The following is a 14,887-nucleotide window of genomic DNA, read 5'->3' as shown; positions in this document are numbered from 1 at the left end:
CGCAAATTACTTTAGAATTTATATGTTATTTGTAATCGGAAGTTAAGCTAGATATTTTTCATATATTATTCGGTATTGTATTGTATGATTTTTTTTTTTAATAATTATGTTTTTGAAATCAAAATTTAAGTAATTTATTTCACACGTTATAATTATACACAAATTAGTTAGAGCAGTCTCATAGTTTTTTTATTTCATTTTTCGCACATTTATTTCTAAAAATATTCTAATAGTATAACATTTTTAATAATGTTATAATTATGATCTCACACATTATTATATATATAAATTTTTTTTAATTAAAATACTATATATATTGCACTTTTAATATTTTATTTTAAAAAAAGCATAGCATCAATGTCATTGTGTGGTATCAATATAAATTTTAAGAATAACATTCTTTTATCTCCAATAGTATAACATCCCTATAATTATTCTTTTATCTCCAATGTCATAACATTTTCTATCTCATTTTTTTCTTCAATAAAATTTCACTTCAATTATATTAAAAAAAATAATTAATTTACAGTATAAATATTTAACTTTAAGTTATAAATAAATACTTAAATTTAATTTTTAATCATAATAATAATTAACTTATATTTGTATTCAAAATTAAATTTAAATAATTTTTTTTTGCAAACAATAATTAAATTTAGGTATTATGATGTAAATTACTTTTTAATATAAATAAGATTTTAGTTTGTTTGGCATTTATTTAATCTCATCCATCCAAACACTCTCTCCAAAACCCAAACTCAGCTCAACTCACCCAACCCAACAATGGCGACCATGGCCTCACCTTCCACTTCTCTAATGGCTTCTTCCTCCTCCCGACCTCTCTTCACTTCCACCAAACCTTTCCTCTCCCTCCAATTCCAATCCCTCAACAAATTCCCCCTCACGCGCCGCCCCCAAATTTCACTCTCCTTCCCCAATCGCAAAACCCTAACTCCAATCGCCGCAGCTTCAACCGCTCCTCCTTCTCCTCCTCCGACCGAGTCTCAACTCGCCGGGTCAACTCGGACTCTCACAACGCTCTGTGCCCTAATCTTCGCAATAACACGTAAGCTCTCCGTTCCAATTCTCAATCTCAATTCCCAAACTCATCTCCGCCTTGTTTCCGCCGCCGGACCCTTGTTTTTCGCGGCGCTCCGAGACCGACCCAGTGGCTACCTCAACACGCCGCTGACTGTGGTCGCCGCCGGGCTATCGAAGTGGCTCGATATATACAGTGGGGTTTTGATGGTTAGGGTTTTGCTGAGTTGGTTTCCGAACATTCCTTGGGATCGTCAACCGCTTTCCGCCATTAGAGATCTTTGTGATCCTTACTTGAATCTCTTTCGCAATATTATTCCGCCGGTTTTTGATACATTGGATGTTAGTCCTCTCTTGGCTTTCGCCGTTCTCGGAACCCTAGGCTCGATTCTCAGTAGCAGTACCGGAATTTAGATCGGAGAAAGATTGGGTTTTTAATCGCCGGCAATAGTAAGGTGTTAGTTTTCATTAATTTCTTTTTTTAAAAAATTGAATATTTTATAATTATATATAAAAATTTTGACTTGGAAATTATATTGAATTTCTTCTAAGGGATTTTTAATGTTTTAGTGGTTGAATAGCTATAAATATATAGAATATAATTTGCAAAGTTTGAGTTTTTTTGATGTTTATGGTGTGGATATGATTCAATTAAGGTTTGTTTTTGAATGTTTTGTGTTTATTATATAATTATCTTTTTTTTGATGCAAATTATATCAAAAAAAAGATAATTATATAATTATCTTATGGTAGAAGAACGAGCATTATTGTCATTTGCTACCAATTGTGTTTAGAATCAAGTAGTGGTAGTATTTTTCGATTGGTTAGTGATATTGATTCAGATTTGACCATTATCGGGCACGAGTAGTATTTATCATCTTCTTTGAGATGAGATTAGTTATTACATTGAGTAGCTATATTAACACATTTGACCAAAACATTTTTTTGTTAGTACACTAATAGCAAAATAAGTTGAATTATGTTTTAAGTTTATAATTTGTTTTATTTACATTGAAATACATTTTGTTTGCATATAGAAATTTGAATAAGTTAATCACATATTTAGTTATCACATTTGTGTTTTAATTCAACTATTTCATATTTATTTTTTAATAATAAATTGTTTATTTGTGGTAAAGTTGTTTTAAAACCTCTATAAAATTTAGGTAGCACATGAAACGGGTATAAATTTGAAGATGGAGGACATTTTCATCATCCCATTTTGGATGTGGGACTCTTTCTCTAGAAGAAATGACTATTATGACTATTCCAATGTGTAGAAGAGAAATGACTATTCCAATATGTACAAGAGTAACCAAAGAACATTTTAGTAACAATGTATGCACACAAAATATGCACTAAAATATTACATGTAATATTAGTTTAGTGTATCTTTTATGTTCATATTCTATTACTCATGAAATCATGTGTTAAGGTGCTTGTTCCACATAAATTCTTTGTTCATATTACTTCCCCAACCGAGATTTCAAATAATACAAACTAAAATAAGAGTATCTCCATGAGATTCAAATTGGTGATTTATTGTTAAAATGTAGTTTATTTTGTAAAAATTTTGTTGTAATGGTGTGTCAAAAGTTGATTTAAATTGAGATCACAATATTAAATAATGTAAATTTTACATTACAATTAGGGTGGCAATTCGTATTTGTGGTTTTGAAGTTTAGGTATAACAAGTTTAAGATGTTTACAATCTTGTTAGGAGTCATTTATGATCAATTTAATATGTTTATGTCTTATTTAACTCCAAAGAGCATGTAAAAATATATATATATAAGGGTTAGTATTATTTTAGACTCAATATTTTGTAAAAATTATTGATGTAAATATATCACAATTTTTACATCTTTCATTGTTAAATGTGTGTATTATAGGAATGTCAATGGGACGGATCGGATTTGATCCGACTCTGATCCAACCTGATCGAAATCATGTACGGTATTATATTAACTTGGTTGGTGGCTTGTTGGTCCTCACATGTTTTCATTAATGAAGATGTATGGTATTTCAAAAGCTTTTAACAAAATTCCATACCAATTATTTGAGAACTAAAAAAATAATTAAATTCTTAAAATCTTTTCATTGAGCAAGTTTGACCAAACACCTAAAATCTTACTAATGTGCCCCCCAAAGTTCATTAAATCACATGCATTGTCTCATTGTGGCACAATTTTGAGCTCACAACAAATATAAGTGAAATAAAAGATATTATAAGCAAAATGCAAGAAGAATGATGTAATCCTAACCACAAACTTGAGTAGTCCTGAGATTAGACGGCCTTAAAAAAATTATTAGACTCTTTGTTTTAAAAAATATATAATATTTTTAAAAACTACTAAAATATATTTATAATTTTAAATAAAAAAATTTTTTTTTTTGGTTTCTGGGCTTAGTGCACCTTAGGCTAGGCCTAACATGCCTTAGCTCAAACCTAGGGCGAAACAAAGTGGGCCACAGGAAAAAAAATTATTTTTGGGCCCTTATGTTAGAAAAAATGTGGTATTTTTTAAAGTTGGTAAAAAAAAATACATAATTTTAATAGGGAGAAAAAAAATTTGGGCCCATGGTTAGGTGGGCCCTAGGCACAGGCCGAGCCCGCCTATGCCCAGGGTCGAGCCTGCTCAAGCCCAACCCTGCTCAAACAAGACTTGGGACATGACTTAAACCTTTGACCTAGAGCTGACAATTTTTGATTGGGCCATTTATTTTAGAAAAACTTATAAAAATACTGGAATTTTAGTTAACTTTTACAAAAATACTGTCACACGGAAATCTTTTCAAAAATACTGAGTTTTTATAAAACACCAGTAAAACACAAAGCATAACAACTCAAAACAACAGTAGAACACTAGTAAAACACCAGTAGAATACCAGTGAAAACTTAACACAGTATATTGCAATATGAAACTTATAAAAAAACACAGTAAAATAGTAAAAAATACCACCTGGCAGTATTTTTGTAAAAAATGGCAAAAGTTAGTATACCATGTAAATTTCTCTTTATTTTATTAATCATAATTTGATTCTTGTATATTACTACATATATTATTTTTTTAACTTTTTTTTTTTCAAATTTACAGTTTGGGTTTCCAACATGGTTGCAGCGCTAGTTGCAATACGGGTTTATATACGATTTTTTGTTGCAATTTAGGTTGCAGCGCTAGTAGCAATATGGATTTCTATGTAAAATTCCGTAAAAATACAAAAAAAAAAAAAAAAAAAAAAAAAAAAAAACTGTTTTCAAGTGTAAAAATAAAAAAATTCCCTTTTTTTTTTTTTCAAAATGGTGTGTAATAATACCTTGAACTTAATGTTAATTCATTGTTCTTAATACCATTAAAGTATAACCAAGCTTAAACTAGTTTCTAAGACAAAGAAGTGCACAAAATCTTAGATCGTAACACTTTCAACTCAAAGTATTATTATTGTGCTTCATTTTGCTTATAAATATGTTCATATTTTATTTTATTTTAATTGACCTTAAATTTTCATTTTAACTTTTAGGTTACGTTTGTAAGTTAGATTTTGGTGAAAAAAAAAATGTACCACAAAAAAAAAAAGTGTAGAGAATAAAAAATAAATCAATTTTTTAAAATTGAAATGAAATTTTTTGTTGAATTAAATGTTTTTCAATACAATTTTTCTTTCAATACTAAATATGATAATTTGTTTATTTTCCATTTTTTTCTTACGTTTTTCTTATTTTTTTCTTTCCTAACTAAATTTCAATTTCTAAAGATTATATTTGACTCTTTTTTTAATGGTTTATTTTTCTATTTACGAAACTCATTTTCAGGCTGAATTAAAGGTGGAATATTTAATAATAATAATAAAAAAATTATTGCATGTTTTTGCAAAGATGTGAAGTGTAGTGTACACTTTACTAAACTTGTTAAGATTATATAATTATATAAAAATATACTTTTGATAATATAGTGTGAAAAGGGAACGACATCGTTTTCCAAAATGTAATATCAAATTTGAGAAAATCTTTTTGTCATTATAGTGTTTTAATAGTTTAAATGAGTACGACATTTTTCATTATTATTTATAATTATTATTCAATTTCAGCCCATTTATATTTATATTTTTTTATATATATATATTCTAAAAGAATATTTCAGTATAATTATTGCCCTATTCATAATAGTTTTTTAGTCTAATTTTCTTAATATACATTATAGTTATTCAGCACTATTTATAAATTTTAAAAAAATCTCGAATGATTTATAATGTTAAAAATAAAGTTTAAATATTTTGTTCTGCATGTGATTATTTTTTCTTATACAATAATAAATAATTGTTTGAACTTTATTTTTAGTACTATAAATTATTTCGAATTTTCTAAAGAGTTCTTTAGTCTAATTTTCTTAATGATTACTTAGATGTTTCGATTTGTTCCAAGAATCTCTATGGTTGATAGATTGTAATGCTCTAATGAAGAATATGGTTAGCATAGTAACAACTTAAAGCTCTCGAAATTTGTCCTTCGCCGAAAGAGTAACTCTTATTAATTTAATGTTGATTTCAATTCATATTTACAAGGCACAAATTATAATACCCGTGAAGAATCTCCTTAAAAAGATAAATTAGATCTACAGGAAATTTCTTTGACATGGAAAAGTTAATTGTAAAGATGCTAACTATATTGTTTGGTACTCTAATATGTGTCATCAGAAATTTGAAAGTGGTTCGGGACTTCGAATTATTGTTCATTTATAAATGATTCTAAATAACTATAATATACATCAAAATGTCAAAACAAATAAAAAATATACCAAAACATTTGTTTAGAAGAGTGTATTTTACTATGTTCCATACTATGATTATGAGCTTTTATGTAACATTTGTAAATGTAATAATTTTAGAGCATACATTATAATTATAATTATGAATTTAATTTATTTGGTATATAAAAAGTAGTAATAAGAATATTGACTGAGTCTTTACGCTAACACTTTAATCATTATATATATTTATACCCCTATATCTAATGTCTATCATTTACTAAATTTTATACCACTTTTACACTAACAAAATCTTTACCATATAAAAACATATATTCTTTTACTTTACAAAAAATAACTACAAAAATGTAAATAAACCATACCTAATTTTACTATGCAAAAAAAATAAATAAATAAATAAAATAAAATAAAAATAACCTACAAAAAATGTAAATTGTTTAAATAATTTTGATAAAATGTTAATGTTCCCCTCCATTTTTAAATTTTGATGAAGTAGTTTTTTAAACATAAAATTCAGTGTGTACTTGCTTAATAATTCAGAAAATTATTTTGTAAAATAATATTTAAAAAGAAAAAGAGGAGTATATTTATTTAATTAATGTGTAATTTTATGTAAACATGTTAATTTTACTCCCTAAAGCTATATTTAGTATAATTCAATATGTTTTCTTTGATAACTAAAATATTATAATATTGTAACTAAGTATATACAAAATTTCAAGTTTTATTTCCATCTTATAAAATTATAAATTATTCTCTAATTGAAATGAGATATATTTACTACTTATAAATTTTTGAGGAAATTAGATTGTATACCATTTTTTATTTTCTATTTAATATTTACTTTTATTTATTACTCTTTAATTTATACACAGTTTTATAGGTGATATCTCTGTGTGGTAGGGACTCTAATTTTGATAAGTTATATAAAATTATATTTGATACTTTTATTATAAAAGAGAGTATTTATCAATTAAAACTATTTTGTAGTCCTATTTAAGTGTCGTTTGGTAACACTTTTTTAATCATTTTTCTGTATATAAAATTAAAAGAGTAAAAATATTTTTCAAAATCATGTTTTATAAAACTATTTTTGTTTTTCAATTTTTTAATTCAATATCAAAATTTTAAAAATATAAAAAAATAACTCTTAATATTTTTTTAAATCATTTTTTTTTTCTTAATTAATAATTTGGACTCCGAGTAGACTCCCGCCTTGACATCGAACTTGGCTCCTAACCTGTATTCAACCCAGACCTAAAACACACTTTTATTTTTTATTTTTAAAATTGAAAAACAAAAATAATTCTATAATTATTTTTGTTTTTCACTAACAAAATTTTTAAACTTTATTCTTATAAATAAAAATTTAAAACACAAAAATATTACCAAATAATACCTTAATTAATAGGTAATAAAAAATAATAGTGTTTAACTTATCCTTAAATTTTTAGGTTACCCAATCAAAATGGTATTTACCATTTTTTATTTATTGTTAGAAAAAAAAAAAAAAAAGTAAAAAATGAAAAAAGGATAGAGAGTACAAAACACCATTTTTTTCCCAGTTTGGTGGGTTTCGCAGATCAGACAATCCACCAGTTGTTGCGGCTAAATCCTTTAGAGAGAGAAACAGAAGAACCAACAAGAAGAAGAAGAAGAAGAAAGATGGTGACTTTCCCTACTCTTACTTCTTCTGCTTCTTCAACTATGGAGATGGGATCTTTACACTCTCTAAACTCCTCAATAATCTCTTCTTTTCTTATCATCACTTCCAACCACTCTCTTTGATCCATTCTCACTTCCCTCTTCTAAACAACACTTCATTAAGGTATATATATATATTATTTATTCAAAATTATTAATTCCCATTAACCCCTTTTCCTAATCTCTTTCGATCTTCACTCTCATTTTCAAAATGTTGATCTGGGTATGACTAAAGTTCTCTTTTTTATTTTTAAAAAAGAAATCTTTGAGTATCATTTAGTTTTTGATTTAGGGTATTATTGTACGACTTACTACCTTTCTATATAGGGAGAAAGAATAATAGTAAAGAAAAAAGATGTGATTTTTGATGATATTTTCTACTCTTTATTGTGTTTGGTTTGTCAGAAAACTAATTTTTAAGTGGGAAATTTTGCTTTTTTAATTACTGGGTTTTTATTGTTTATGCCTTTTGGTTGGATCTGGAGAAAATTCTTGTATACATATATTTATATATATAGTAGCATTTTCTTTGCCTCATTTTGTTGAGATCCAAAATCAGTTCTTTTCTTTGTTTCAGATCTTAATGTTCTGAGGCCTGAATTGGGACTTTATAGTAAGTTTCAAAATTTATTTTATAATATTGTTATAGTCATCAAACATTAGGTATTGGATGATGTTACATATATATATATATATATATTATAGAACCCTAAGTTTGAAATTAACTAAATATGAAGTTATTCCCATTTAAAATTCTATCTATCATTTGATTGGGTATTACACATATTTTTTAATGAAGAGTAATTTTTTTAGTGATAGTAAGAATTTGGTGTTCATGTGGGGATTGTTAGTGCAAATTAAACTCTTTCAAACCATATCCAATTGTGTGGATAAGAACTTTTAGGATCTCGTGTATTTCATATTTACTATGTACTTTATTCTTAAGTGTAATTGTACTGATTTTTTGAAGTTTTATTCAGTCTTTAAGTTTAATTTACTTAGTTTAGATATTGATATGGTTAGAAACTGTTGATGGAATTTGATCAGTATTCAGTATGCTTGTTACATTCATCCAAAACTCGGTGTTTGTTTGTTTAACAGTAGGACTTTGAGGATCGCTGCAGCATTGCAGCATAGCTTTTGTTCGGTTTTTAATTAAAACTCGGTGTTTGTTTGTTTAACAGTAGGACTTTGAGGATCACTGCAGCATTGCAGCTTAGTTTTTGTTCGGTTTTTAATCAAAACTCGGTGTTTGTTTGTTTAACAGTAGGACTTAGGATCACTGCAGCATTGCAGCCTAGTTTTTGTTCGGTTTTTAATCAAAGCTCGGTGTTTGTTTGTTTAACAGTAAGACTTTGAGGATCACTGCAGCATTGCAGCCTAGTTTTTGTTCGGTTTTTAATCAAAGCTCGGTGTTTGTTTGTTTAACAGTAGGACTTTGAGGATCACTGCAGCATTGCAGCTTAGTTTTTGTTCGGTTTTTAATCAAAACTCAATGTTTGTTTGTTTAACAGTAGGACTTAGGATCACTGCAGCATTGCAGCCTAGTATTTGTTCGGTTTTTAATCAAAGCTCGGTGTTTGTTTGTTTAACAGTAGGACTTAGGATCACTGCAGCATTGCAGCCTAGTATTTGTTCGGTTTTTAATCAAAGCTCGGTGTTTGTTTGTTTAACAGTAGGACTTTGAGGATCACTGCAGCATTGCAGCCTAGTTTTTGTTCAGTTTTTTGTTCTTAAAAGAAGGAATCATGGGTTCAAGATTTCCATCTCATCAGCTCAGCAATGGGCTCTATGTGTCAGGCCGACCCGAGCAGCCTAAGGAAAGGACTCCCACTATGAGCTCGGTAGCCATGCCTTATACTGGTGGCGATATAAAAAAATCTGGAGAATTGGGGAAAATGTTTGATATCCCAATGGATGGTTCTAAGTCTAGGAAATCCGGGCCTATAAGCAATGCACCTTCGAGGACTGGATCGTTTGGTGGCGCTGCTTCACATTCTGGACCAATTACATCTACTTCAGCTCGGGTTGTTTACACTTCGGGACCTGTATCTTCAGGGGTTGGTTCAACCTCAGTTAAAAAGACAAATTCTGGACCATTGAACAAACACGGGGAACCTATAAAGAAGTCGTCGGGGCCTCAATCAGGTGGTGTGACTCGACAAAATTCAGGCCCTATTCCTGTTCTTCCAACAACAGGGCTAATTACATCTGGACCGATAACTTCTGGTCCACTGAACTCGTCGGGGGCTCCTAGAAAGGTATCGGGTCCTTTAGACTCGATGGGATCCATGAAAGGACAAGGCTCCTCGGTTGTTCATAATCAGGCTGTTACTACTTTGAGCCAAGATGATGAGTATTCATTCAGGAGGAACTTTCCAAAGTCGATACTATGGTCTGTGATTCTGTTGTTTGTAATGGGGTTCATAGCTGGTGGTTTCATTCTTGGAGCTGTTCACAATTGGATTCTACTCATCGTCGTTGTGGTGCTTTTCGGTGCTGTTGCTGCATTGTTCACTTGGAATACTTGTTGGGGAAGAAGAGCTGTCATTAATTTCATTACTAGTTATCCCGACGCTGAACTTAGAACTGCGAGAAATGGACAACTTGTCAAAGTTTCCGGGGTATGTTGCTTACTGAAATCTGATAAAGTTTTTTCCTTTCTTCCATTCATAGATTTAACTTTTATTTAATCTTTGTTGTGTTTGTAGGTCTAAGTAACATGATCACTATGTTCTTTTCTTTACCTTGATTGCATTACTCTATAATTTTCATATAATTCCACATACAATCCAATCTGCAATGTTATGAAATGCTAGTATCTGTTCTTATCAGTTTAGTATCTGATATGTGGGCGATTGACTCACACGAGCTTGCTATTGGGGCTCTTGAGTATTGTTCGTTCTTTGCACTACTGCATGGGCTCGGCGCCCTCCTAAAAAAACTGACACATATTTCAACATCGAGAGAAAAAAAGAAGAAGAAAAAGTTAATGTTGGAAATGTAACTATGTATTGTATATTAGTGAGGGTTATGGTATAGAAAATAAGTAGAAAAATGATAATGGTTTCTGTCATAGGTTGGCTAATTAGGCATAAAAAGAAACATAATAATGTGATCTCATTTTCGATTATTTTGCAAATGCACAAAATGGCATGCTGCTAATTACAATGTTATGTCCTTTTTTGTAATTCTTGAAGGTTGTTACTTGTGGTAATGTACCCCTGGAGTCATCCTTCCGAAAAGTTCCAAGATGTGTCTATACATCAACGAGTTTATACGAGTATCGAGGATGGGATTCAAAACCAGCAAATTCCACACATCGTCGCTTCACGTGGGGACTTAGATCCTCGGAGGTGTGTAATTGCTATTTTGCTTACTTACATCATTCTATAGCTCATCTGTTTTCGAACACACTGATAAATTTTGAAGTTTCAATATTAGTTTTCGGTGTAATTCACACAAAATTTTATCTCAATACAAAACCTTGCTTAGGCTATATTTGTAAGAAAAAGAAGGAAGCTTTATAAATCTCACATATTGTGTTGTGTGAACTGAAATCTTTCTCATTTTTTTTTTATCTCAGAGACATGTTGTGGACTTTTACATATCCGATTTCCAATCTGGCTTGAGAGCATTAGTCAAGACGGGTGGCGGGGCAAGAGTGACACCTTATGTCGATGACTCCTTTGTTATCGATGTTAACCCGGGCAACGAAGACATGTCTCCAGGTTTCGTGAGGTGGTTGACCGAGAGAAATCTTTCGAGTGATGACCGTACAATGCGATTGAAAGAAGGGTAAACAAAAACAAAATCATTGAATGTGTTACCTTTGATGAGTCCAATCTTAAAGTGATGATTTTTGTAGGTACATCAAAGAAGGTAGCACGGTTAGCGTGATGGGAGTTGTACAAAGAAACGAGAATGTACTCATGATCGTCCCTCCACCCGAGCCGTTAACAACAGGATGTCAATGGGGTCAATGTATCTTTCCCGCCAACCTTGAAGGCGTTGTTTTGAGATGTGAAGACACGTCCAAACACGACGTGATACCTGTTTAGATTTTTCGGGTTTTACATGTTTAAACGAAAAACTTAACAATCCTTTGCTAATACTTGCAATGGGCAATCGGTTATGGGTGGCCGTGGTGGTGGTGGTGGTGGTGGTGGAAATGAAAATGAGCGAGCGAGCGAGTAAGACGGTTGGATATCCTTAAAAATCTTTTTCATTTTGTTGGTTGGTGTATAGTTTTTTTTTTTATCTTTTTTTGTTATTAGGAATTCGTTTATATTATTATCTTTTTAGGTTTGAAATGAAAGCTTTGGCAATGGGTGTGGCTTTGATTTAGTGAGAAAAGTTTTACCTATTTGAGAAAAGTACATTATAAAAAAGAAGAAGAAGAAGAAGAAAAGTGTTATATAATTCCCTTTAGTTTGGTTCTTCTAGTCCTTGCCACTTATATAAATATATATATAAATATGTTTATGTATTTAATTTTTCTTTTTGTTAGCCTCACTCACTCCATATTGATATTTGTTCTTTGGGTTGAGATTTGTTTGTAAATCAGATTTCTGAATTTAATTTGTTTGTAATTTGTATTCTATCTTTAGCTATATTTGATTTCTTTACTTATATATATAAAAGTGTGATTTATGGTTCTTGTACTTATAATTTATTTTAGGGCATGTCTATACTTCTCCATATTTTATTTTATTGGTGTTTCAATAGATTTTTTATCTATTTCGGTATTTAAGAGAGTTTTTTTATTATTTTATTTTTTATAGTCGTGTACGTTATAGGTATTATGATTACTTAAGTTTTAATTTTTTTTTTAATAATTTAAGATGTTCAAAATAAGATTAAGAACATATAATTAAATTATTTTAATTTTTTTTTTGTCATTTTAATTTTAATTTGTGTTTGATTGAAAAGAAAGTGAGATAGAAAAATTAAATAGTCAAGAAAAAACATAAAGAAGAAAGAAGGCCTCATTGTTTTAATATCCAACACATGCCCCCTTAACATTATTCACATTAATATTTAATACCAAAATTTGACAGCAAAATAAATTGGGAATCCATAAATACAGAGTATTTAGTATTTATATTTACTAAATAATAAAATTAAGAGATTATATTATATGCTAATAGTTGAGGACCCATGTGATATTATATCATCTTAATTATGATTTAATTAAATAATTCTTAATGTTTAGAAGAAAAAAAAAATATAATTTTAAAAGAATGGCTGATTTTTCAAAATCATTGAAAATATCCATTTTATTTAAAAATAAAATATCAATATATTATGTTACTACATAAATCATATATCCATAATAATCTTGTTACATTAAATTATATGCCATTTTAGTTGGACAATGCTTCATTAATTTATTACTTTTTTTTTTTTTTGAAAAGGCATTAATTTATTACTTTATGCAACTTTTTTTAATAGGTTATAAATTTATGGAAAAATGACATTTTGACCCTTGTAATTTTCTTTTTCATTTTGAAAAAATAGATAAAAATAAGAATTTTTTTTACATAATTGACCTAAATTTTTAAAAAAATTACAAAATACTTCAACGCGTAAATTTTTTCATTTTTTACACTTTAATTTTTTAATTTACAATAATATCTATTCAGTAAAAATAATAAATCGTTTTTTGGTTGTTTTATAGTTGTATTATCGTTGTCTTGAGGTTTTTTTTTTTATTATTTTTCGTTATTTTATAGTTGTCGTGAGATTGGTTTTTTGTTTTTTGTTTTTTGTTTTTTACTTTTTGTTAAGTAAAATGTATTTTTATAATTTTAAAAATTTATAAACATACTTTTATAAATAAAGATTTTAGACCGTAAAATTGTAAATAAACATAAAAAAAAGTACTTTTAAAAATTCCCCTAAAAATAATGCCATGTACTAAATTTGGTATAAATAATAATTATAAGGTTAATTATTGGGTGATATGTGAAATTATTTAGATTAATATATAATTTATATTATTATTTTAATTTTGTAAAATACTGGTCGAAAATAATTTAATTAAACATAGAATTTAACGGGTAATTACCTTAAATATAATGTCAAAGTTTATATATTGATAATTTGAAATTAATATATAAATTTAATTAAAAATTCAAATTTTGAAAATAAACATTTATTTATTTATTTATTTTAAAAAAATGCATTTTAATCCTTTTGGTAAAACCTCTAATTTAGAAAATGTAAAAAATCAAAGTGTCCATGATTTTTTTAGTAAGGATTACTTCTAATCTTAATAAATTTTGTTGGAACTAAATTAATTATAGAACTTCACCTAACCCCACATATATATTTATAATATTCATATATATATATATATTAAATTGGAAAAAGCTTTGAAAAAAGGTTTTGATAGAGAAAGACAAACAAATTTGACAATGACAAATAAAATTCTACTCTACTCAAATAAATATGAAATTTCTTTTAACTTTGCAAATGGTCAATAATGTTAGTACTTTTAATACACTATTTACTATTTACTTAGTTAATTTTAGGGGGGAAATAATTTAAATAAATCTTATTGATAATTCTCAAACTAAATTGATGTTATTTATTTATTTATTTATGGTTTTATACAATTTTAATTTCTTTTATATAATATTAGTTTAGACTACAACATTCTATTTTGAGAATTGGTAAAAAAGAAAAATATCATATGTTAAATATTTAAAAAATATTATTTGTTAACTTTGTCTTTGACATGAGATTAAACATTTTTTCTTGTAATTAATAAAAATCAAAATAATATGACTAATTATCATAAATTGTTACAAATATGCTAATAATTATGTATCATTTTCTATATTTTTTCTAACTTATCGAACAAATGTTAAGTATACACATAACTAATGTTGGTCTTCGGCTAAGTCATTAGGCACGTGTTTAGAGTCCACTCAGGAAAATTAGAAAAAATAAAAATGATTGTGAAAGTAAATATTTTTAAAATTATCATATTTTATTTGAATAACTGTGACTCAAACAATAAGAATAATCTATTTTTTTCCTCTTATATTTACACAAGTAAAATTGTAAGGCTCGATTGAATCTAACATCTCGAACCACGTTACTCGAGATACTAAGTTCAATCGAGACCGAAAACTTTATTAAATTTCCACACCTCATATACAATTCATCTTTTCACTCGTCCATTTTTTTTTTTTAACTTTTTACCAAATAAATTTAAACCTATTTATTCAATTCAGTTACTATATATATAGAGAGTAAGAGTAAGGTGAGATGGAATTGTCAATTTTTAATTAATATTGAAAAAAGTCTTTCTCAAAGGATTTGACATTTAAACGACTTTTAAGACTTAATCTTACATTTGATTGGACAAT

General features: G+C 28.1%; 2 protein-coding genes across 8 annotated transcripts; both read left to right on the top strand.

The window, feature by feature from the left end:
• Nucleotides 1-709: 709 nt before the first annotated feature.
• LOC115714288 (ylmG homolog protein 1-2, chloroplastic) lies at nt 710-2,491 on the top strand. 4 transcript variants are annotated; one of them, XM_061113116.1, is made up of 2 exons: nt 710-1,488; nt 2,205-2,491. In XM_061113116.1, the coding sequence occupies exon 1, from the start codon at nt 784-786 to the stop codon at nt 1,450-1,452; it is 669 nt and encodes a 222-aa protein (XP_060969099.1). In that variant the 5' UTR covers nt 710-783; the 3' UTR covers nt 1,453-1,488; nt 2,205-2,491. The 4 variants fall into 4 exon arrangements, with proteins under 4 accessions (XP_060969099.1, XP_060969100.1, XP_030498793.1 ...); XM_061113117.1 differs by having other exon boundaries at nt 2,178-2,491; XM_030642933.2 differs by having other exon boundaries at nt 710-1,493.
• A 4,817-nt stretch (nt 2,492-7,308) lies between these two features.
• LOC115712979 (uncharacterized membrane protein At1g16860) lies at nt 7,309-11,930 on the top strand. 4 transcript variants are annotated; one of them, XM_061113115.1, is made up of 6 exons: nt 7,336-7,632; nt 8,610-9,055; nt 9,133-10,132; nt 10,709-10,864; nt 11,095-11,306; nt 11,377-11,930. In XM_061113115.1, exons 3-6 carry the CDS (start codon nt 9,257-9,259, stop codon nt 11,567-11,569), a joined length of 1,437 nt encoding a protein of 478 aa, XP_060969098.1. In that variant the 5' UTR covers nt 7,336-7,632; nt 8,610-9,055; nt 9,133-9,256; the 3' UTR covers nt 11,570-11,930. The 4 variants fall into 4 exon arrangements, with proteins under 4 accessions (XP_060969095.1, XP_060969098.1, XP_060969096.1 ...); XM_061113113.1 differs by lacking the exon at nt 8,610-9,055 and adding an exon at nt 8,086-8,121 and having other exon boundaries at nt 9,185-10,132; XM_061113112.1 differs by lacking the exon at nt 8,610-9,055 and having other exon boundaries at nt 7,309-7,632; nt 9,185-10,132.
• Nucleotides 11,931-14,887: the final 2,957 nt, after the last annotated feature.

The sequence above is a fragment of the Cannabis sativa genome, chromosome 4, assembly GCF_029168945.1.
Source record: "Cannabis sativa cultivar Pink pepper isolate KNU-18-1 chromosome 4, ASM2916894v1, whole genome shotgun sequence".
Classification (NCBI taxonomy): Eukaryota; Viridiplantae; Streptophyta; class Magnoliopsida; order Rosales; family Cannabaceae; genus Cannabis; species Cannabis sativa.
Note: the sequence above shows the minus strand (reverse complement) of the source record. Positions and strands in the feature narration are given on the sequence as shown.

What these genes read in the sequence shown, in the direction of transcription:
- LOC115712979 (XM_061113112.1), top strand. Translation starts at nt 9,257, where the DNA reads ATGGGTTCAAGATTTCCATCTCATCAGCTCAGCAATGGGCTCTATGTG. An exon ending in AACTTGTCAAAGTTTCCGGG is followed by an intron (nt 10,133 to 10,708) that starts GTATGTTGCTTA and finishes TAATTCTTGAAG; the next exon opens with GTTGTTACTTGTGGTAATGT. An exon ending in ACAATGCGATTGAAAGAAGG is followed by an intron (nt 11,307 to 11,376) that starts GTAAACAAAAAC and finishes TGATTTTTGTAG; the next exon opens with GTACATCAAAGAAGGTAGCA.
- LOC115714288 (XM_061113116.1), top strand. Translation starts at nt 784, where the DNA reads ATGGCGACCATGGCCTCACCTTCCACTTCTCTAATGGCTTCTTCCTCC.